The sequence below is a fragment of the Eublepharis macularius genome, chromosome 3, assembly GCF_028583425.1.
Source record: "Eublepharis macularius isolate TG4126 chromosome 3, MPM_Emac_v1.0, whole genome shotgun sequence".
NCBI lineage: Eukaryota > Metazoa > Chordata > Lepidosauria > Squamata > Eublepharidae > Eublepharis > Eublepharis macularius.
Genome location: NC_072792.1, coordinates 162681019 through 162704936, shown reverse-complemented (window position 1 = coordinate 162704936; position 23918 = coordinate 162681019). Strand labels below are relative to the sequence as shown.

The window sequence follows — 23918 nt, the reverse complement described above, 5'->3', positions numbered from 1 at the left end:
CTTCTTATGAAAGAAGTTTTATATATATATATACAGAGCCCTGGCCATACAGGGGTAGCTTACTGTCTCTTTATATGAGACGGCTTGGCGCGTGTTCGTCAAGTGTAAGGAGCTGAAATGTTAGCCGGGAAGCATGGTTTAAAAAGACAGAGCCAGCAGAGATCGCTCCTCAGAGGGTTTGTTAATTTCATCTTCGCATCCCAGAAGGCTCTGTCAATTTCCCCTCACCAGAACTGTGTGGGATGGCAACCAGAAGGCAGTGACAAATGGAAATTGGCTGGAGCTGCCTTCCAGTGCTCAGTTTGGACTTGGAGAGGTTATAATGGGGCTGAAGTTTCCCTTCGGGCATTTCACAGCCCCTTCACACAGCTCCACTGTATAGCAAAGCCTTTGCCCTGCTGCCGGCTCTGCTCTGTCTTTTTAAATTACTCTACCCGGCTAACATTGCATCTCCCAACATGTGTTCTTCACGTGTCAGCTGTCTCATGTAAAGAGGCTCTTACAATAGGGGGAAATTTATACTGCTCTAAAAACCCAATCAGAATTACTCTCTCCCACACATACGCAAAGCTAGTTTTGTCTTTAAGAAAAAAAGTATCAGAGACTGTGATCATGGAACCCCCCCCCCACCACTACATGTGAGGTTTGATCCTTAGACTATTCTAGAGAAGGGTGGTAGGCATGCATCAATAAGCCCCCTGGCCTCCAGGAGTCATTGAAAGGATAGGTACAGCAGCTTTGCAAAAGGTAAAACCAGGTTTGGGGTATGGCGAGGGCCTGGATGGGGGACCGCTTGGAAACTGCACGTAAACTGCTTGAGTTCTGCAATGGAAGAAAAGAGAATGGAAATACCCCAAATAAAAAAATATACCTCATGATACTTTTTCACTAGTTTTCCTGCTGTGCACGTGCAGGATTTCCAGTGTGTAAAACCACAGCCACAGTTTCCTCCACAGCGCTGGACGAGAAGACATCGTGGAAAGAAAACAGCATTGGTCACTCTCAGCTCTTCCCGGATGTTGACAGAATAGTTCCTTGGAGTGCAACTGTAACGTTTCACATCATCGTTCAACCTGTCCAGGTCAACTAGAAGGTGGGGGGAGGAATTAGAGATCATTTGTAAAGAAAGATTATGCTAGAATCAGCGCCCTCTCGATTGCTACACAGATTGGACCGAAGAGGAATTCTCAATTGGAAGGATTCACGGTATGGGCCAACAGCAGCATTTCCCACAGCAATGTGTAGAAGACACACTCAGTCACATGAATCTGGAAATGCTGACCCAGTCAGTGTTCCTACCTGCATACGTGTCCTTGTTGCAAGGAAAATTGCTGAGGCACTGGAATATTGTGCCTCTCAAATATGTTTGCCATATAGTTCCTGGAACTGCCCTACAGCTACCAGGGATATACATACTTGGCAACTGCACACCAAATCACCCAATTGTCTTCAGAGTCAACTGAACACCTGAAAGCCTGAAATACCCTTAAAGGTATTCCTTAAAAGCTCTGATTTAAACAACTTTTCAAAAGGCGTTTGTCTTATAAGCTTAAGCAAACTGTTCCACAAGAATGGGCAGGCCATATAAAAAGTTCAGGACCAAGGATCTGCATGGGTCTGCTCACGAGAAGAGAGAGAGTCCTTCAGGAGTGTAAGGCCATGAACTGGAACTGGAAACAAATTGGTAGCCAGTGCGGTACCTTTAAAATAGAAGTTGTGAGGGCAAAGCAAGCTGTTCCATTCAACAGCATAGCTGCACATTTTGGAGTAAATTTTAGTTATCTTCAAGGATAACCTCACATACAGCATGTTACAATAGTCCATTCTTGAGAGTACTATAGCATGGATCCACGTGGCAAGGTTGGCTATCACCAAGGGAAGTGCTAATTTCTGCACAACAAAACTGGAAAAAAAATGTACTTCTGACTTGAAAATTAACTTGTTTCTCAAAGAACAGAGCTGGGTCCAGAAGGACACCTAAACGGTTGCTTCTGTTAAGAATGTGCAATATAATTTCCTCCAGGATGTCTACATTGCCAACAGATTTGAGAAATGTAGATTTCTTCTCCTTATGACTACAAAGTTACTTTTTAAAAGAATGGGGGCAATTCCGGGTAAACTCTGGAAAGAGAAGTTGGGGGAAATTATACAGGGTCTTCACTGGTCAGTGCTTGCCATATATCACATGTATAGGATGTTTAACCAAAGCAAAAGTGCTCCATTTCCCCACAAATGTTTACCTATCCCCCCACCAGAGCTAGTATCTCTACAAAGAAGTATGTCTTGCTTCAGATCTAACCACAAAATCAATGGGAGTTACTAGTGCACTCAAGTCTGAGTGGAAAACGTCACCCTCGTGTACATAGCAAAGGCCGAGGAGAATAGAAAACTATTGATCTCTTTGTGCTCACAGATGAAATTTTGTTCAGTGTTGTCATTCTTCAAATCCATGGCCTCTCAGGCATCACCCTTCAAGCTAATTCCACTTATAAGGAGAGGAGTTTCTCAAAGTGTCTTTAAACACAATTTTGCAAAATCGTGGCTCAGAAAACATTGGCGGTGTTCTAGACTGTGGCCATAGAACTTCTGCCCTGTCTGTGGCCACCGTTAAGGAGTTCAACTTCTGGCCATACCTGCAGCCACCTGACATGCACTGTAAAACTAGCTTGACTTAGTGGGTGGTAGCATTCAGCAGATAAGAGAATGGAGAGTCTAATTTATTTCTGTGCTGTTTCCCCAACATTTATAGAACACGGAGTGTAAAATATTATAAAAACACACATTTTTTAAAAAAATTAAAAACAATAACAGTAGGCATTGAAATAAACAAGTTGAACAACCTGACAGTGAACTAATATTCATATGTCTTGAGTCATAGGTTTTATGAAAGGTAGAAAAAGGGGTTCAAACCTCTCATCAGAATAGTCACTCTATAGCAGCAACAGGATATCCCTGGCATGTGTGTCAAACACTGGCCTGCATTAGCTCACATGCAGGACCAGTTCTTAGCCTAAGCCATCCTTGAAGCCTTGGTGATATCACTGGCTCTAGTGGCATAGGGGAAAGATGATAGCAATTGCTTTGGCATTGGCTCCTGGACCCACACATAGATCCAGAAGAGTTAGCCGTGTTAGTCTGTAGTTGCAAAATAGTAAAGAGTCCAGTAGCACCTTTAAGACTAACCAACCTTATGCTACAATAAAGTTGGTTAGTTTTAAAGATGCTACTGGACTCTACTATTTTGGACCTACACAGCCGCCATCTGAATAATAGATGAGTTCCTGAGGTGTTGCGAGTTCCTCTGAGACTCAGTTGGACCCCCTATATTTTTCCATCTCCTTCTTCAGCATGTTTCTTCAGCTTTTGTTTACTGGCATACCAAGATCTTCATAGGTGGACCTTGTGGATTTCTTTTGCCATTTGGGTCAAAAAAGGTCAAAAAAGGTTGCCAACCCTTAGCTATAATGAAATTTTGTAGCTCGGGACCCAATCCATCATATATATCTAGTGCGGTGAGTGATGGTTGATATATAAGGTTGCTGGACCCTTGGTGAGGGCGGGGGAATCCCTCTTCCAGGCCTCTGCCCCCACCACCACTCACCTAGATGGTGGGGGGAAGTTGCGGGAACAGCCTCCAGAAGCGCGAGAGCACTCCCACAGCCTGCGTTATGACGTCACTCCCAGAAGTGACGTCGTTGCGTCAGTGCTGAAAGCGCATGCATGCTTTGTGTGTGTGTGTGTGAAGACTTACTAAAGGTGAGTGCCAGTTCCCTCCTGCTGGGTGGCTAAGGGGGCCTGACAACCCTACTTATAGGAAGAGGTAGTCTCTAAAGTAAACCAATTCCAGGCCATGAAGTGCTTAAAAGACAGAACCAGCCCACTGGAAGTTAATTATTGACCAGAGTAGTTGCTACAAAACTGACTTTTATTCCCATGCCTCTTAATATCCCATAAAGAGGGACAAAATGGTAGGTTTCTGTATCAGCTGAAGTTTCCAAGCTAAATTCAAGGGCAGCCTCATACAAGGAACATGTTTACAAAAAGCATGCATTAATGAAAGAGACCCCCCCCCTTTTTTTTTCAATAGGACTTAATGTCAGGCAGGCCAGCTAGCCTGCCTGCCATAGCTGTGAATGCCTATCTACTATGGGGGATCTTCCTGTAGTGTGGCTTCCTTCACTATGCCTATGCTTTGCTAAGAGACCTTATCAGTACAGCTGGCAGCCTGTGGGAACCAGCCATGGGAAATTCAGCTTTGTATCTTTTGCAAGACTTTCGCTGACTTCTACTGACTTGTTTGGACTGGGGGGAGGGGAACTGGAGTATAACCTCTCGGGGAAGACTGTACTTCAGCATTCTGGGCAATCTCTATGTATCAGTGCTCTTCTAGGGAGTTTTATCTGAATAAAGACTTTTAACTCATACAACCGTGTTGGATGAAGTAGAGAATCTGCGAAGATCCCCTAGCCAGACCTGACACTTAAATACTACGCAACAGGTGCAGCTGAGAAAAGGCAACCCCCAAGCTAACAATACTATCTGTTTATCAAGGAGCATTATTCCTGAGGTCTTGAGCCTTATATGGATATCATCACCCTATCTAGGACAGGCACACGACCCTGTCCCAAACCTGTTTTTTCCTTTCCCCACTGCCTCTGCCTTGTCAAGTCTGTTTAATCTTATTCTCTTGATGTTAATTTGGTCCACTTTTATTTCTCTTCCAGGAACCTCCTTGTATATGAGACCAGAAACAGTGTTATGAGATCATTCAGTTTGCCTTGCGTTCTCAGGGACCAGGAAGACTTCAGTTAATCACATTAAATGTCTGACCAAGCTGGCTCCAAACGCAATAATTTGCATTCCTCCACAGCCCTGGTTGGCCACTAACTTTTAAGAGCTGCCATATTTTTAAATAAACAGCATAAGAGCCTGGCTCTGTCCACGGACTCCCTCCCACAGAAGCAAAGGGCTCTTTAATCCTTGGTCCCTCAATGTGAACAGCAACAGAGACTCTGTTGGTGTGTCTCGTGTTCATATGAGCTCCTCAGTTCCTGTTTTCTGGTCCAGGCTTTGTAGGAAAGTGAGTCACTGAACTGCAAAAATGGGGAGAGGGCTAATGGAGGTTTCCTTGTTCCAACCGGGGAGATGGGAGTTACAAAGATTTAAATTTTGAACTGAAGAAAGAAGTCGAAGAACATGATAAGAGGTTGGGGAGGGGGGAGGGAGACAAAAATTTCTCCAAGGCTGCCATCCAGGATGCCAGTTGCTACCCCTATTCCATAGCCTTGATGTATCAGCAGAACTGCAGCGCATCCTGTTTGAAAAAGATGCACAGAGATTTTTAAAAATTAGACTAAACTGCAGTAGTAGCTTCCCTGTGGAGCCATAATCTTCAGATTTCGCTCCCCTCTGATTTATGCTTGATTAAAATGGCCCTATTAAAAGCTAAGTGCCACATTGTTTTCATTTTAAAGACACACAGTTCTTTGTGTGAACTGAAGACATGTGTGTGTCTGTGTGGGATGTATATGTGTGCCTGCAACTGGAGTACAAACGCAAGGGAAAGTTTCTCTGACACAAAGATAGCTTCTTCCAAAGGAAGACTGACAGAGCTGGAATTTTCTTTGGAATTCCATAAGCAACGAGACAGCAACTCATCTAAGCTGGCATGCCAATTACCTCCAAGAAAGAAGGTCAACTGGTCCAAGCAGAATGAAATTACTGCTGTCAAAAGTGGACGCAGCTCTCCTGAAATCAATGGAACCGAGCCCGTAATGAATCTGGCTTCATATATCGCCCCTGTCATTTTAAAAAGGATTTATGCTACACTGTTGGCTCAATGTGAGCCAAACATCAGACAGAAGCTTAACATTCAGTGACAAAAAATCTTAAGAAGAGCCCTGCTGTATCGAACCAGAGGTCCATTTAACCCAGCATCCTGTTTTCCACAGTGGACAACCGGTTGCCCCAGAGAGTTACCGAATTGTACAACTCCTAGCACCAGTGTTTAGAGGATTACTGCCTCTGGATGTGGATGCGTGTCCTTTTTATCAAAGTTAGTTTGGTCTGGTCATTACACATCCGCATCAGTGGTCCCATTCTCCAGGTATACCCTCCTAATGAAAGATTCAACAGAAACCTTTCAAAAACAAAATCCAACGGGAAGCTGCTGAATTGGAATTCATATGTAAATTTGACTCTGTCAAGCTGGGACTGAATAGTGACTATGAATGGTTATCTCATTATCAAAAGTAACTGATTTCCTTTACAGAAGCAAACTGATCTCCATATCAGAAGCAGCTGTTTGCATCTACTCCTCCCTCCCCTCTCCTCCTCTATATCTGACCAGTTTCTTCTTTCCCTCCATGCATCTGACAAAGAGAACTGTGATTCTCGAAAGCTTATGCTACAATAAAGTTGGTTAGTCTTAAAGGTGCTACTGGACTCTTTTTGATTTTGCTACTACAGACTAACACGGCTAACTCCTCTGAATGTGTGACAAGACAGCTCACATGATGAATGGCCACAACTTATAGATAGATCGCCAATCAGAAGGTTTGGGGGTCCAATCCTTGGCATCTCTTAAAGGATCTCAAGACAGCAGATGTTGGGAAAAACCTCTCCCTGTCTGAGGCCCTGAAGAGTTGCTGCCAGTCAACTCTGAGCTGGATGGACCGATTCAGTAAAAGGCAGCTTCATGTATGTGAAATTCTCAGGTCACAGAGTCTACAGCTGAAATGGCCTTACAGGTCATCTAAGTCCAATCCCTTGATCAATGCACGAATCTCCAAGGTAGAGCATTCTTAACAGGCAGCTGTCCAGCCTCCATTTGAAGACCTCCAGCAAGGGACAGCCTGCCACTCCACAATGGGTATTTCCTTCATAACAATTCTATCCTTGGGTTACCATTGCAGTTTATACCATAGTTCCACTACTCTCCTTCCTTGCAGGCACCAATAAAATTAAAACTAATCATGTATGTGATCCTACACACCTTTCCCCCAAATTTATTGTATTTACAGGGACAAATGGCAGAGTTTTAGATAGGACTGCACCCACATAATTCCTGATAAAAGTTTATTTCCATCCCCATCCCAGCCTTCAATAAGAGGCATTATGATAATAGCACCCCCCCCCCCCGGTTTCATCAATTCATTTTTTCATCTTTGTTTCCATCTTTGCAGTATAATCTACCACCTGTAAAAAATCACCGTCATAGCACTGTGATGGCAGCAGAGAGATGCTCATCAAAATGACTATTGTGCTGAGTTAGAACAATAAACGTTATCACTGTATTTTTTGCTGACTTACAGTAGTAGTTTTCAAAGAGCATTCAAGGGAACCCACAAGTTCCTCAGAAGCTTATCAAGGGGTCTTCCCCATTTTCCAGGGTGACCATTTGGGTGTACTTCCTTTGAAGTGCTCAACCACAGGAATTGCCCATGAACTTATGAACCTGCCTTAGAGTGCGTCAGACCGTTGGTTTATTGAGGTAAGTGTTGTCTGCCCTGACTGTTAGTGTCTCTCCAGGGTGTGAGGTGCCAAGGACCTTCACATCATCTGATCCTTTCAACTGGAGATGGTGGAGATGGAACCTGGGACCTTTGGTATGCAAAGCAGATGGTCTACCGCTAATCAGCTTCCGCTTCCCACTGTGTGAATTTTAGGTTGTACTCTAAGTTCATGTGTGATGAAGGTAAGCCCTAATAAACCTGCTAAAATATTCTGCACAAATGGGCTATTCACTTGTAAACACGTCCCAGAATTCTTTGCAGCATACCACTGACATATCACCATGGAAAGGACTCTCTGTAGGTAGAACATTTGAAATCCATTGACTTAAGAGTGTTTACCAGTTTTGCAAATGGAGTTCCAGATCAAGTTCAAGGTTTTGGTTTTAACCTTTAAAGCTTTAAATTGACTGGAACCAGCATACCTGAGGGACGGCCTCTCCTTGTATGTACCCGGGAGAGCACTAAGATCAGCAGATAAGAACTCAGTGGTGGTCCCTGGCCCAAGAGAGGCCTTACTGGCCTTGACCAGACCCGGGCCTTCTCAATCCTGGCCCCGATCTGGTGGAATTCTCTGTCAGAGAACACTCAGGCCAGCCAAGACCTTATATCTTTTTGGTGGCCCTGTAAGACAGAGATGTTCTGCCAGGCATACGGTTGAGGCCAGCCCTTGGTTGTCTTAGGAGCCTTCCTACTGGTCACCCGCCACGGGGGGCTATGAAATCATCTGCCCCCTACTGAAATGTTATTAACTGTGGTCTCCACCCTCCCCTCTTTTGTTCATATAATGATTGAGGAAATTGGAGGGGGCCATCATCTGAGATGTCCATATAGGTATCATGGTTTTGATTTTTAAATGTATTTTAAATGTTTTAGTGTGTATTAGGCATTTTATTGTACCCTGCCCTGAGTTTGCTGGGCGGGCGGGCTAAAAATCTAATTTAATAAACAAATAAAATAAAATATTTTCAGAGCACCAAATGCATATTTGCCATGAGTGAGCACATGCAATATTTGTATTTAACCTCGACTGCATTGTGACTTACTGGCAGATGGCCCAGAACCTTTCAAGCATACGGAAGATTACAGTAATTTACTGGTGTCTCCTTGCAAACTCCTGAGACATGAAATTCCTCAGTTCAAGCCTTGTTTAAAGTCTTGAAAAATAATGGTTATTAATGATAAAGGGTTCCTTTGTTAAGGACAATGGGCATTCACATGAAATCTCAAAACTAGTCTGTAGTGATTTCTCCCATGTACAGAAGAATAATGCCAGGGTGTGAGGACTCACACCCTGTCCATTCCTTTGATACAGTCTTCATATAAAGCACGTCTTGGCTGTGCCAGAAAACTTTAATTTGTAAACTTTCCATGGAGAGCCGAAGTAATTTCAAGAATGTCTCACCTGATTAAGCTGTCTCAGGTTGCTGTTACATATAATTCCATGGGGTTTCATAATGAAGTGTATGGAATGGGTAGACATTAAGGATGGTCAAATTCCCCTAAGGGCAATCTAAAAGCTGTTCACTGCATTTATTTATTTATATAATTGATGCCACCACTTTTCTTCTTAAAGGGGACTCAAAGCAGCTTACACAACACTATTGTCTCCTCCTCCATTTTATCCTAACAGAAGCCTGTGAGGTAGGTTAGGCTAAGAGAGATTCACCAGCCCAGGGTCACCCAGAAAGCTTCTGTTGGCAGAGCGTGGATTTGATCCTGGGTCTCATAGAGCCAAACTACAAGTGACGCCTGAAACTAGTTGGACACTTGTCAGCTTTCCTCAAGTTTTGATGGGAAATGTAGGCAGCTTGGTGGAATGTTGGACAAGTGACAGCTGAAAAGTCCATTGGACAGCAGTTGGAGAGTCAAGCTGCAAGACCAGGACGCCTACATTTCGCATCAAAACTTGAGGGAAGCTGACAAGTGTCCAACTAGTGTCAGGCGTCATGTGTAGTTTGGCTCTCAGTTCCTAGTCTAACACTCTAACTCAGGGCTCCCTAACCTTTTTCAGCCTTCAGGCACCTTTGGAATTCTGACAGAGGGTGTGAGCACAAGAACAAAATGGTTGCCGTGGGAGGTACAGCCAATCATAAAATATCAAGGAGTGAGATTGTGGATAACTCTGACTTCAGGCCTTCAGTATTTCAAGAAGAAGCTCTGTTTAATTGGTTGCCTTTTAAAATTATGAAATTTTAACTAAAATATTTTCTTACATACACACAAAATAAGGATACACATTGAGCTAGCTAAGAAACACTCATTAGGCATTATGTGTCTTTATTGTGCAGGCTCCCTATGCAGTTATGCAAAAGAAAAATTTTAAAAAATGCATCCTGGCTATCTCCTTTACATGAGCTGTTTGCATTATTACTTGTAACACTGACAGATGGTGTTGAGGGGCTGGTGAGAGCTCCTTGCCCGTGTGTCCACTAAGAGAAACTCGGGTCAGATTTTGATTGGAACACAAATGATTTTTTAAAAGTGAACAAAATTTGATGTGGTGATGTTATTCTCAACTTCCACCAGAATTTAAAAAATCATTAAAATTGGGAAGATTTGATTACTTCAATAGCATTTACAGTTAGATGCATTAAGCATTTTAGCCATGCAACCCAATCATGTTTAGTCAGAATCAAGTCCCATTAGGTTTTTAGAATTCTGCTCCCCGATTTGCACAGGTAAGATACTTTATATAAAGCCACTGTCAGCTTTATACTAGAAACATCAAAAGCTCAAACAGCCCCACCTGACTGTCCACTTTCCAAAAGCACTTGGTGGATATCAGGAAAGGTGCCAGCAGGTTCCACACTACACTATACTGATTTTAGTAGGAATGAATCATACCTCGCTGGGTTGCTCCCTTCAGTTCCATGAATATGCCCAAGTGCACATTCTTTATTATTATAGGGATAGCTCATGCATGCATGTTAATTATTTGAATTTTCATCAATAGATTATTGAACATTTAGTCAAAGGCTCCTAAGGGGTGAGGATAAGGGGCCAGCTGATGGCTGGGAGAGCAAAGCAGAGATTTGTGGGGGTGCAAGGAAAGGCAAGTATTATGAGGATCAGAGAGAACAAAGGACGGCCTGGGAAATAATGCTTGAAAGAGATCTGTAGGTAGTAAAATGAGAGAAAGACAGTAATTGAGCAAGAGGTTACATGCTATGGGATGCAACGAGAGCAAAGACTGTGAAATAAAATGGAGATAGGATTAGCAGGGAGAAGGCTCAAAGACAACTGCAGTGGTAAAGGTAAAAGATGGTGCAGAGAAAAGAGGGCATTGACATGGGTTAGAAAGGTCACAGAGTTAAATTATAGCAAAAATGCTTTATCATGATTATCAGTTCTCTTGAGTTTTATTTGTTAGCAAAGTAAAAGTGTCCTTCAGACTAATTGTGAATCTCTGATTTATATGTTTCCCTTTGTTTCTAATTTGGGGAATTGACAATGCGATCCTAAGGAGAGTTATATTTTTCTAAATCCATTGGAGTAAAAGGACTTAGAACATTGTAAATCTCTTTAGGACCGCATTGTTGATATGTGAGGAAATTTTCAGCAGGGGGCAAAATGTACTGCATATTTCACTGGAATTCCCAATGGTTGACATTGTTAAGATTAAAAAAAGTCTATTAGGAGTTTCCTAAGCAAATACAAACACAAAAGCTAATTAAGACTGAGTTCCCTTGACTCCAAGAAACTTATGCTTATAAATCAATAATCAAGAATTGCTTGTAAATAAAGCATATACAACACAACTCTAAGTATGTCACCTTTATGAAAATTTAAAACATGACTAAAAAATGGTTGTTGTGGGTTTTCCGGGCTGTATTGCCGTGGTCTTGGCATTGTAGTTCCTGACGTTTCGCCAGCAGCTGTGGCTGGCATCTTCAGAGGTGTAGCACCAAAAGACAGAGATCTCTCAGTGTCACAGGCCGTCCCCAGAAGTGACATCAATGCGCAGTAAAGAATGAAGACAGGAAGGAGTAACAGCCAGGTCTCCCCTCCATACTGAAAAGGTAAGGGGTCTGGCAACCCTACATCTGGCCACCAACGTATCTTTTATCTGCTCCTCATCTTCAGCTATATTTATTATTTATATACTTCATTTAAACCTCAACTTTCTCCACATGGTGCCAAAACTTTGGAACTCCGTCCCCAGGGAGATTCATCATGTGTCTCCCTCTATTGTTCTCTACCAGTGAGTGAAAACTCTTTGTGTTTCATGTAGCATCCCTGAAGTAACTATTATTGGCCCTCCTCCCTGGTTTTGGTGTTGTGTGTTTTTGAGTGTGTCTGTTTTTACTGAAATACGTTATACAATATTTTACAACATTTCTACATTTGGGTGGAAAGGTGGCATTAAAATGTCTTAAATCAATAAATAAAATATTAAAATATTATTTGTCCTTCAAGAGTTCAGTGGTTCTCACACTGGTGTTGAGTTGTGTAGACAGATGAGGCCACAACACTGTCATATCCTAGGCAATGGCGCAAGTCAGTATCTCAGTGGCCACAGTTGAGAAATCATGGTTTATAGTGATAGTAAACATTTCTCCAATTCCACAGATTCCATACCGTAAAATCTTGGAGCATTTCCAACAAAAATATTTTGAAACTTTTCCCCATAGAAATTTCAGTATGTCTATCTATTTTGCTGCTTTTTACTGCCAAACTTCTGTTGCAGAAGTCATTATTAGAGGTCGACAGATTAAATGAGAAACAACAATTGTGTGTTTAAATGAGCGCGGTTGGCAGCCACATTAAAAAAAATTCCTCAAACAGCAGGAAGGTTCTTTTTGTTGGAAAAAAGATGATAAATATTACACAATACTTACTCCTGTCCTTTTGGTTAGATTTGGAACCCTATTTTTCCTTTTTTTTTTTTTGAAAAATTTTTATTGGGTTAGAATCCATTATTTCCACATTTACATTCAATTTTCCCCAATTTTTTCATCTCTAACCCCCTCCCTTTCCCCCCCCCTTTTTGTTGACTTCCAACAGCTTTCCAACCCTTTGTCCCCTTTCCCTTACTTTTATTAGCTTCCTCTATCTAAAACAAATATATATTCTCCATTATTCTAAGCAGTACATCCTTAACTATTTTTAACATTATATGCCCAAACTGTAAGCCTTTGTTTCCATCTTAGATAAACAATTTATCCCAATTTTTCAATTTCAGGTATTTCTATATATCATAAACCATATAGATCATACATTCGTTTATATCAAACAATTTGACTTATTCTCTATATATATTACTCATTCTATCTTTTTATAATAGTTCTATATATCTCTCCTCACGTAGTCAATCAATTTGACCCATCTATATCTTCAGACATTCAGTTTGGTACAAAACTTGTCAGAAAAAAAAGAAAATATTGTTAGTTAATCGCTCCTTATATTTAGTCCTTATAATTAATTATTTTCTCTATGTTCTGTTTGTTAACCTATATATATCTATATATATGTCAATCTATTAATCTGACTGCTTATTAATTCACATTTATCTCTTCTCCCCCCGGTAAAGTCTCCCCCCTCTACTTCAATACTTCAGTAGTTCTCAAACTGCCACAGTTTTCCTCCCACCTCCCATTTCTTCTCCAGGTATTGTTTCAGCTTCTCCCAGTCTGTGTTGAACTGCCCTGAGTCCAGATCTCTCAATTTTCTTGTCATCTTGTCCATTTCAGCCATATACAGCAATTTGTAAGTCCAATCTTCAATAGTTGGCACTTCTTGTACTTTCCATTTTTGCGCATACAAAAGTCTAGCTGCTGCTGTCATATAAAATATCAACGTCCTGTGTTGGGCTGGAATTCCCTCCATTCCCAAGTTCAGTAGCAGGAGTTCTGGGTTCTTATTAATTTGAAATTGTATTTTTCCAACAGCATGTTGTTATTCCTAAGTACTGAATTTTATTTTACTCTGTAGAGGAACCTTTACACATCTGCATAACCAAAAACACTCAATCGGTACTTAGCTACTACTTCAAGCTATAATCATCTCTTTCTCTGACAATTAGGACTACATGCATATTTTTCATACCAAACTTCCATTTTTCACAGATTTTTGGTAGGAAATATATATTGTAATATTTTATATAAAGAAATAACATAGAAGTGCAGACTGCAACATACACTAGAATAATCTCCTGTATGGTTGCCAGCAGAGTGCTAGCAACTAGCAGGAGCCTTTTGGGGAGCGGGTGTGTGTATGTGCGTGATGGTGAATAATGTTACGATGCCCCTTTTGGTTTGTATCTGGAAGAGATGTCATAGCGGTCTAAGAATTTGTCCATCTCTGTTGTTTTTTTTTACCACAGAGACGGACCAATTCCTAGAGTGTTATGACATCACTTCCAGGTACAAACAGGAAGTCGCATCACAACAGTGCTCATCATCATGAGATGTTGCTCCCTACCCTTGCCTCTTGCTCCCATTGAAGCAAATAGGCCCAGCAGACCCTGGAACCCAGCAGCAGGAGCCTGCCTATCCCCCCCGGGAAAATGGTAAGCCTAGCCTCCCACAACAGGCCAGGGGGGATCCTATCCTCCTGGCTTTCCAGTGAAGTTGTAAGACACAGTTATCTTGGACAGCTTCTGAGCAGCCTGAATAAAGGGGTTATGCCTTACTGTGGGGGCACAGGGTGGTTTTAGTTTGGTTTTTAATGTCTTTTTTATTTGTTTGCTGTTTTATCAAATCATTATATTTGTGTTACCCACCTTGGGGCCTGGAATGCCCAGGAGAAAGGTAGGTGTATAAATATTTTAAATAAAGAAATATATATGTATAAAACACGTGCAATAAATATATCCAATCACACAGTCTGTGTGTACAACTGCACAACAGTCATAGAAATTTAGAATGGAAGGATGAATACTTGATGCAGCAAGATCATGAAACAGAATGAATCATCCAATATTAACATGTACATATATCACAATTGCAACAGTATTCTATGATGAGGTTTAAGAAGGTTTTGTGGATATTATAGTTTATTTTCATTTTACTTCTGTATACATTGATGTTGAGCGATATAGAAGGTTAATCAATCAGTCATCGCTTGAGTACTTCCCTTTTATGGTTTGTCTTTCTACCACCGCACTTTTAAAGTCAAGTTTTAGCAGATGGATGCTACTAAAAGAAGGGGACAGGGTCTGCAATATAGAAGTCTGTACTTTGTTCCATTACAATTAAAAATGCTTAACCATCCTGCCGACATAATGAAAATGGGTGAGATGTTCACAGCCTATAAAAACCACCTGCTCCAACAGGTGTGAATACCAGATGTTCCTCTAAGTGAAAGGTGATAAAAATGATTATCCCACTCTTATTATAAAGCAGGGTAGTTAAAAAGGTGGGGATGGGGGTGGGAGAGAACCAGTAATTAGAATGTCTATAACTGTTATGCAAAACTTGAGTTTTGGCTTTACTTCAAATCCACTTGACCTCTGGAGAAATTATTACTGGTGTCTGGATTTTCTTTGGCAAAGTTATTCAAGATGAGAAGCAGCAGGCAGTTAGTTAGCTTGAATGACACATCAGTCAGTCTGATGGACTGAAGGAGACAGACTGAAAGAATCTGAGGACCTTCCACGATATCCTTGGGTAATGCACAGTCCTCATTACTGCAACACCTTGAGAACTTCATTATCGACAGATTATAGTATTTTTACTGAAACTTGTAAATCATTTCAGTCCTAGATGTACATACATGGAAGTAAGCAACATTGATTTCAGTGCAATGTATTTCTAAATAGCTTTGCTTAGAATAACATTTTCAAGATGATAGAAAGAAGAAGAGTTAAGTTTTCCTGCCATCTTGCAAATTATAAATATATCTTGGTAAATATTCAAAAGCCCTGACCTGGATAGGTAGGGACAGAGATTCTACACTACACTTTGGGTACAGTCTGCTAATGTAGACATGTACCTACTGGGGAGTTTCCATGTTGCTAAACATGTCATGTAAATTAGTTATACCTTGTTCCAGAAGGATTTCATTTCTGTGCTTAGCTTTATGCTTATTTTCAAATTTTCTGCAACCATACCCTATTGTATCTGTTCACAGAATGTCCTAACCGTTGTTCATTGTTGTATCTTGGATCTCAGTGAGAAAGGTGGACTATAAACAAGCAAACAAGAAACAAGCAAACAGTTAATTGACCCCTCTTACTTGATCTGAACTGGAACCACCAAAAAGGTGATGTGAAATTGCCTGCTCACACACACAAGTCTCCACTTGATTAACATGCATATGTGAACCAGTGACAAAATGCATTAATTTTGTCAAATCTGAACTATTTTTGCATTCAACTTTTTAAACACAATCAAAATGCTGATTTTGTACGCTTCGAAATCCACTCAAATTTAGTATCAAAATGGAACAATTAGGGCCCAAGTAGATAATATGCTGGGAATTCCAAGCCACAAATTCCCAATGATTTTGAAAAAGTCTCTCATGTCTGCAGATGCCTGATTCAAACTGGGACCATCCTAGAAGAGAGGGAGAGTGTTTCCTGACAGCCTGCTGTGTGCTATTTACCCCAACTGGCACTCTAGTTCATGGAACTCTGAGGTCCAAGCTACGAGTGACAAAAGGCACAGGTTGGACACTTGTCAGCTTCCCTCAAGTTTTGATGGGAAATGTAGGCATCCTGGTCTTGAAGCTTGGCTCTCCAACTGCTGTCCAATGGACTTTTCAATTGTCACTTGTCCAACATTCTGCCAAGCTGCCTACATTTCCCATCAAAACTTGAGGGAAGCTGACAAGTGTCCAAACTGCGTCAGGCATCACTTGTAGTTTGGCCCTCAGTATATCAGCTAGTTAGGCCATGAGAATGGATCCCAGAAAAGAACATTTTATTGAATAGCAATCACTTGGGTAACAGAAAGGGGAGACCATCAATTTCCCCATTCTGCACATGCTACTCCATGGATTATTAGAGCAAGATTCGGATCCAGTAGCACCTTAAAGACCAACCAGATTTTAAAATTAGGGTTGCCAGGCCCTCTTATGCTCCTGATGAGAGGGGGGACCCAGCACTCACCTTTTTCTTCTCCTCATGTGCACGTAAAACGTGCACGTGCTCCTGCTGTGGCACGATGACATCACTTCCTGGAGTGATGTCATTGCGCAGGGCCTGGGATTGCTCCTGCACTTTGCACCTGGCTAATGCAGGCCCCAAATGAGGCCATTTGGGTCCCAAATAGGCCCAGTTAGAAGTGTAGGAGTGTGCCTGGGGCCTGTGCAGTAACAGCACTACTGGGAGTGATGTTTTTGTGCCACACCGGAACTGTACCCTGGAGGCTTGTGCCCTCACCTTTCCCCCCTGCCAGCCAGGTGAGTGGTGGCAGGGAGTGGAGGATGTGAGTGGAGGATCTCCCACCCCCACCGGGGGACCTGGCAACCCTATTTCCAGGGTATGAGCTTTCAAGAGTCAGAGCTCCTTTCTTCAGATATGAGGAGTGGAGAAAGGAAGGGGTTCTTATAGTCCTGGCAGAGGGTGGATGGAGGATATTATAAATTAGTCTGTCAGGAAGCTAGCAACAATACATGTTGTAGAGCAAGATTAGAGCCTTGATGCGAAGTGCAGAAATTTAGCATCTGTTGTTACCTAGATGGGCCTCCTTGTGAGTAGGGGGAATTAGCACATGAGGAGAAAGCTGCGAGTGGTGGTAACAAGCGAGATCCTCCACAAGTGTATACCAGGTCCCATCCCTGAGGAAACTGACTATATGGGTGTTTTCCAAAACAAAGATTATTTTATTGAAGAGGAAATTCATACACAGCAATAGGCAAATGTATAAAAATCATAGGCACACAAGAGTCCTAGGAAAAGTAGTAAGAAAAAAGGGAGCAGATGTAGGATTCGGGTGATAGCAACCTATCAGAAGAGTAGACAGGTCCGTGGAGGAAAGTATTTTTGAACATCCAGCATTCTTGCAGAGATGCTCAGACTGGCTCTGAGGGTGACAGCCTTGGGAAGCTGCACACACTTACTGGGTCCAGTTGGGCCCATTTATATCTTAAGATGGACCATAAGGCAGGAAGGCATTCCTGTCCTCAATAAGAATAATTTAAAAGTTGTCTCCAGGAAAAAAACAAGACAAAGGACATTTCTTTCAGGAGATGCTAGAAAAAGAAAACATTTGTCTCTGGAAGCGGCAGGTGAATAGCGACATCGCTTCAAGTCTTTCATGTGAATCAAGGGAATGGAGGAATGTTGACCCCTGTTGTAAAATAAACAAATTGAGGTAATAGCCTAGGAAGATTGGATGGGGTAAAATAATTAACCCTTTGATTAGGAAAGAGATCAGAAGTGTGCCATCAGGGAAGTTCTTTATTGTTAGGATTCCTGCATAACCCAGAGGTTTGCAGATGAGGTTAAAGTTTAGATTGCAGGTCCCCAGGAATAACGTACAGTTTATCAGTGAGTGTTGATGGCCCTTAATTGCTGGATAGGATTTTAGCCGGAGTTCTGATCCATGAGAGAAAGGAGGGTGGGTTGTCCGAAGGGTGTTGTTTATGGAAATTCCCTCACTTTTCTTGTCAGGAATCTGGCACAGCTGCAGTGGAGGGGGCGGGGCAGGAACCAATCATACCTAATCACTCAGCATTCCTTTTCATATTCCAGTCTCCCAGGTGGGAGCTGGCAACACTTCGCCCAGCCGGGCAGCTTGCTGTTGTGGCTGACAGCGCATTAGTTAGAGGGCTTAGTTTTGCTACTCATAAGTGCGTATTAAACAGCGGAGGGCTAGGCGGACAGCTCACACTGTAATGTGAGAAAAATCCTATGTCCTGATTCAGCCTTGGAGGATACATTCCAAATTTGCTAATAAACTCAATTTCAGCAATCTCACGATGTAATTTTCCTTTGAAGTTTCTCTGTTGAGAACTGGTACTCTTAGGTCAGTGATGGAATGCCCTGGCAGACTGAAATGTTTTCCCACTAGTCTTTGAATGTTGTGATTTTTGATATCAGATTTATGCCCATTCATTCTTTTGCGAAGGGACTAACCTGTTTGTCCAATGCAGAGATTTGAAGGCCATTGTTGACACTTGATGGCAAATATAATGTTGGAAGATGAACAAGTGAATGAGCCTGAGATGGTATAGCTGGTGTTGTTAGGTCCAGTGGTTGTGTTGTAGGGGTGAATATGGGGGCAGAGTTGGCATCTTGGTTTAGTGCAGGCCCTCGTTCCAGAGTTCATGTCCATATTGGGAAGTGCATTGTTTTGAGTGAAGAGTGGTTTAAAGTGGGGGAGGGGGGCTGTCTGTGGGCAAGAAAAGGTTTGGCTCCCAATGCTTGTGAGAGAGCAGTATCATTGTCCAGCATAGGTTGCAGGTCATTAATAATGCACTGAACTAGTCTGAGCTGGGAGAGGTATGTGACTAGTCGTCATGTTCTGTTGTTGTTCCATTTGGGCTTATTTTATGGGTTTACGGTTTATGGATTATTGACTCTGCTTTTAAAAATGCATTATTTCATGACTGCTACTCATCATTCTGTTGTTTTTAACCATTAATATTAATTATTTTTGCCTGAAAGGAACTGCCACAATACAATACAGTACAGTACAGTGCTATAAAGGGTTAGGAAGTTCCATTAAACCAACTCAAAATCCATTAACATTCAGTGAGAATGCTCTATTTCTACAATAGCAATGAAGTCACAATTCTGAGAATAAGAAGAAGCATTCTGAGATTCAGGACTCTGAGGTTACTCTGGTAATGAATATTCTTGTTTCTCTTACCAAGAGTAAATGTGTCAGGAATTGAATTTCTGTGTGGTGGCTGGAGTCCTTAGGGAATATCGACACTACAAATGTAAGCTGGTTTAACAGTCAGCTCCGCTTCTCAGAGTTCTAGTTGCATTAAAGGAAGGCTAGCAATCTGTCAGAGAAAATCCTTAACTCTCTCAACAAACTACACTTCCCAGGTTTCTTTGAGGGAATCTATGTCAGTTATGTCAGAGACGCCCTCTTATTTTACACATTTTTTCTCTCTCCATTGACCCTTCAGTTTATACATTTTTATCTCTCTCCGCCTCACAATGTAGTAAGAGAGTTTCTAAAACTTTGTGACATCACTGCCCCTCCCAGATTCTCCCAATGTTGCTGCTATGTGGAATGACTGGCCAATCTGGCCTTAGGTGAGGCCAAGCTTTGCCACAAAACCAACCTCCCATGGCCTAGTTCTTTTAGAAGATCACGCCCTCAGCAACAGTCAAGGAACCAGGAAGAATGAGGTTAATTGCTAAGCTTGTTATGCGCATTCTGTGTAAGCTGCCTTGAAAACAAATAGCAGAATATTATTAAAATCTAACAACAACAACAACATTCAATTTATATACTGCTTTTCAGGACAATGTAACATCTACTCAGAGCGGTTTACAAAGTGTGTTATTATCCCCACAATAACAAACACCCTTTGAGGTGGGTGGGGCTGAGAGAGCTCTGAGAGAGCTGCGACTGACCCAAGGTCACCCAGCTGGCTTCAAGCGGAGGAGTGGGGAATCAAACCCGGCTCTCCAGATTAGAGTCCTGTCGCTCTTAACCGCTACACCAAACTGGCTAAAAGCAACAGCTGCCTGGTCCCATCTCACTCTTCTTTTGAGCCATTGGGCAGTAGCTTTCTTTGCAGGCAAAGGAGAGCTGTATCAGTGCTATACCAAAGTCAGACACCCACACCACTCCCCGCAATCTCCTCCCGTACCTTTTGATTTTCTTTCATAGAAATTTCTCCCTCTGTACTGGGCAGTGTCTGTGTACAGATTCTCCAGATCTTCTTGCCAAGTATCAGGATTAAAATGCTTCAGCAGTTCTTCCACAGTGTCAAAGCCAGCTATGGTCTGATCCAGAGCTTCCGCAGTAAGGGTTGGGTCAGTTACTGATGGAGAGCGATAAGATACCCCCTAAGACAGACACAGAACATAGTGTCTTTTGAAAAAAGGCAGGTAGAAAATGACAACATTTGAGAGAAACATTCTATATAGCTGACCCACAGAATGTGTTCATGCAAGGACAGTATAGCATATGCTTAAAAACAATGGTTTTGAGCTTTACCTTTCTACATTTTTAACTTTATTTATAATTATTTATACTCTACAAAATTTAGCCACCAAGGGAGCCAAGTAATTAAAAACATACATAATAAAATCACATCTTAAAAGGCATTAAAACCAACAAAATACATTAAAAACAATTTAAACCAGAGCTCAAATACACGTACAAAAACATAAAAACAGCAATTAAAACATGGGGCAGGAAGAAGGGATCACTGAGGGAAACACAATGACATGACTTTTGGGAAGTGATGTCATCATATAGGAACTGGAAGCACTCTTTCAGTTTACAGCAGGTGATTTGGGCCCAAATTGGCCCACTGCGAAACGCACTTGGGAAGGCTGTTCCCCTGCTTTCCTCCCCACCGGCCAGATGAGTGGTGGAGGGGGTGGGGGACAGTGGGAGCGAGGAATCCCCTGCCCACACCAGGGGACCTGGGATCCCTACAGCCACCCAATCTCAGAATGTGGAGACACCTAAAGAAGGGCCATGGAAGATAACTGTAGTGGTCAGGAAGGTTCATAAGGGAGTACACCATTGGTGTATCAAAGTCAATATTGCCTACTTGGAGTGGCAGTGACTTTCAAGGGTCTCTGAATGAGGTCTTTCACATCAAGCCCTTGTTAATCCTTTCAACTGGAAATGCTGGAGGTTGAACTTGGTACCTTCTGCATACAAAGCAGGTGTTCAACCACCAAGTCACAACCTGACCCATAAGTACTTTTACTGTAATAATAAAAAGGAACTGTAGTAGCCCTGATTGGATTGGGGCCACAGCACTGGGGTTATGCACTTTCTTAATCACTGTTTTTCCCCCTTACCAGATATAATAACAAGTCTGTGTGTGTGTGTGTGTGTGTGTGTGTGTGAGTGAGTGAGTGAGTGAGTGAGTGAGGGGAGGGGGCTGGTAATATCTAGCAGAGAGAATGATGCAGGGGAGGATTAATATCCCCACCCCAGTTATAAATCAACCCTCCTGTGACCGTTTTTTTGTAACACTGAAGTAAACAAGAGCAGATTAGATCACAGATCTCTGGAGGAACATGGTTTTTGATCCACAGAAAAGTTGTCACCAAGTGTAATGTGGCTCAAAAAACCAAAATAATAATAATAATGGTATAATGGGCAATATTCAACTTTCCACACTATCAGTCTCATTATTGCTATTCAGTAATATTCAGTAAATTGTTCCTTGACAGGAAACATTGACTGCCAAGCTGCTAGTGATGTCCTTATTTTTTAGAGAAGGATAGCATAGAAAAGAATTCAGAATGAGATTGCACAACAATTATTTTAAAATGCGAACAGTGGGCTTAGACTGGAGTAACTCTGCTTAGGAAGGCTTACACTGGAGTAAATCTGTTTAGGATGGGCTTAGATTGGAGTACTTTCTTAGGATGGGCTTTAGGGTTGCCAGTCCCCCGCTGGGGTGGGGGATCTCCCGCTCTCACCCTCCATCCCCAGCAGCGGGATACGCCTCCCGGGGCACGTTCCCAGCAGCACGGTGCACTCCCATGCTCCGCAGCTGGCTGATTTGCACCCAAAATGGGCACAGATCTCGCCAGGGCCCTCCTGGCAGTGCTCCTGTGCTCTGCACCAGCTAATAGGATAATACAAAGGGTCATCTTAAACAGAGTTACACCCTTCTAAATCCATCAAAGTCAACTTGCTTAGAAGGGGAGCAAAAATTGAGTCCAGTGGCACCTTAGAGACTAACAAGATTTTTAGGGTGTAAGCTTTCGAGAGTCAGAGCAGCCTACTTCAGAAACTTGGTTCTGGAGTTTGTGGAAACCTATATCCAAAAACACTTGGCAGGTGCCAGGAAAGATGTCAGTGGGTGCCACACTGCGGATGCTTGTTCTATGGTATCTACCTAGTATCTGAAGAAGGGAGTTCTGACTTGCGAAAGCTCATACCCTGAAAATCTTGTTGGTCTCTAAGATGTCTCTAATCTTGCTGTTTTACTGCAGACCAACCCAGCTACCCAACTAAAACAATCCTGCTTGGAAGGGTAACTCTGCTTAGAAGGGTGACATTCCCTAGTACATACCACAACTGCCTATTGTACCTAGATAGGCCATTTGGGCATGTTGCCCACCAGGAATATTATCAAATTGCTCAATCCCATTGGTTCAACTAAAAATCCACATTTCATTTCTGTTGAATTTCTGTTATTTCTGCAACAATTACATATAGATGGTATATCAATGCTATACAATGCATAAATGTAATAAGAAATAATAAACTAATAGTGAATACCAGTAAACAGGAAGAATGAAAACTTTTACGATGACAACATACAAAACAAAAAAGGGGCATGTCCAAACATCCCTAACGCCCAGCTAGGCTTGCTTCCAGAGAACCCCGTCCAAACTCTCTTAGCCTGTTCACCGTTCCTCAATCGAGTCATGGCATTATGGCAAATATCTCTGGAGCAGAATTGAGGAGATGCATGTCACTCTCCAATGGTATTTTCAGCATTTCCTTCATTTGGGAATTGAGCAGAACTTCAGATTGCTTCCCCACAGGTAACTGCCAATGCATGACTTACCAAAACAGGGCTTGTGACTGATTCCCAGTTGGTTTCAGATGCAGCAGGTGGCAGGTCATCCTGGAGATCAAAAAGAAATACAAAGAAATTGAGGTTGCAACACACCCCTTTTTTTAAAAAAGAAGCAGCAGGAGTGGACATGTTACTCTAAAACATATTTTTCCATTCTTGAAATTTATTTATAGATTTTTGGTCTTTTGACTCTGTTCTAGGGTTATCAGGTCCCCTTAGTCTCCCGGCAGGAGGTTAGGATCTAGAATTTACCTTATTGCTGAGCCCATGGTGCTCCTTGCGCATACGCTTTGTGAGTGCGTGCCCCCACACCTGCACGGTAATTTCACTTCCGGGAAGTGACATCATCGCGCAGGCATGGAAGTGCATGCGTGCTTTGCATTGAGCCAATTCTGGCCTCAAATGGGCCCAAATAGGCCTGTTTGGGACCAAAATTAGCCAGTTGCAAAGCTCAGGAGCGTTCTTGGGGTGGCGCTAGGAGTGGCACTGGGAGTGATGTCATTGCATCACCCCGAAAGCACACCTGGGAGGCCCATTTCTGTGCTTTCCTCCCCTGCTAGCCATGTAAGTGGAGGCGGGAACAGAGAGTGGAAGTGGGGGATCCCCCGCCCACACTGGGGAAATGGGATCCCTACTCTGCTCACATGAACAAACATAGAAAACATGGTTGTGATAGATTTCCTGACACCCCTCCCCTCCAAAGGATTATTCCATCATCACACATTTTCCTGCCTAGTACACTGGACTGGAGTTTTCAGAAGGAAACTAAAAAGT

At 42.3% G+C, this 23918-nt stretch overlaps 1 protein-coding gene across 1 annotated transcript in view; it reads right to left on the bottom strand.

Moving 5' to 3' along the window:
• PDGFD (platelet derived growth factor D) overlaps positions 1-23918 on the bottom strand; it is a 197511-nt gene that overhangs the window by 14285 nt on the left and 159308 nt on the right. The window contains exons 4-6 of the mRNA XM_054974327.1: positions 23133-23192; positions 20232-20430; positions 872-1086 (exon numbers count right to left, since the gene is read on the bottom strand). Of these exons, the coding sequence (XP_054830302.1) occupies positions 872-1086; positions 20232-20430; positions 23133-23192 (474 nt within the window). The remainder of the gene's footprint in view (positions 1-871; positions 1087-20231; positions 20431-23132; positions 23193-23918) is intronic.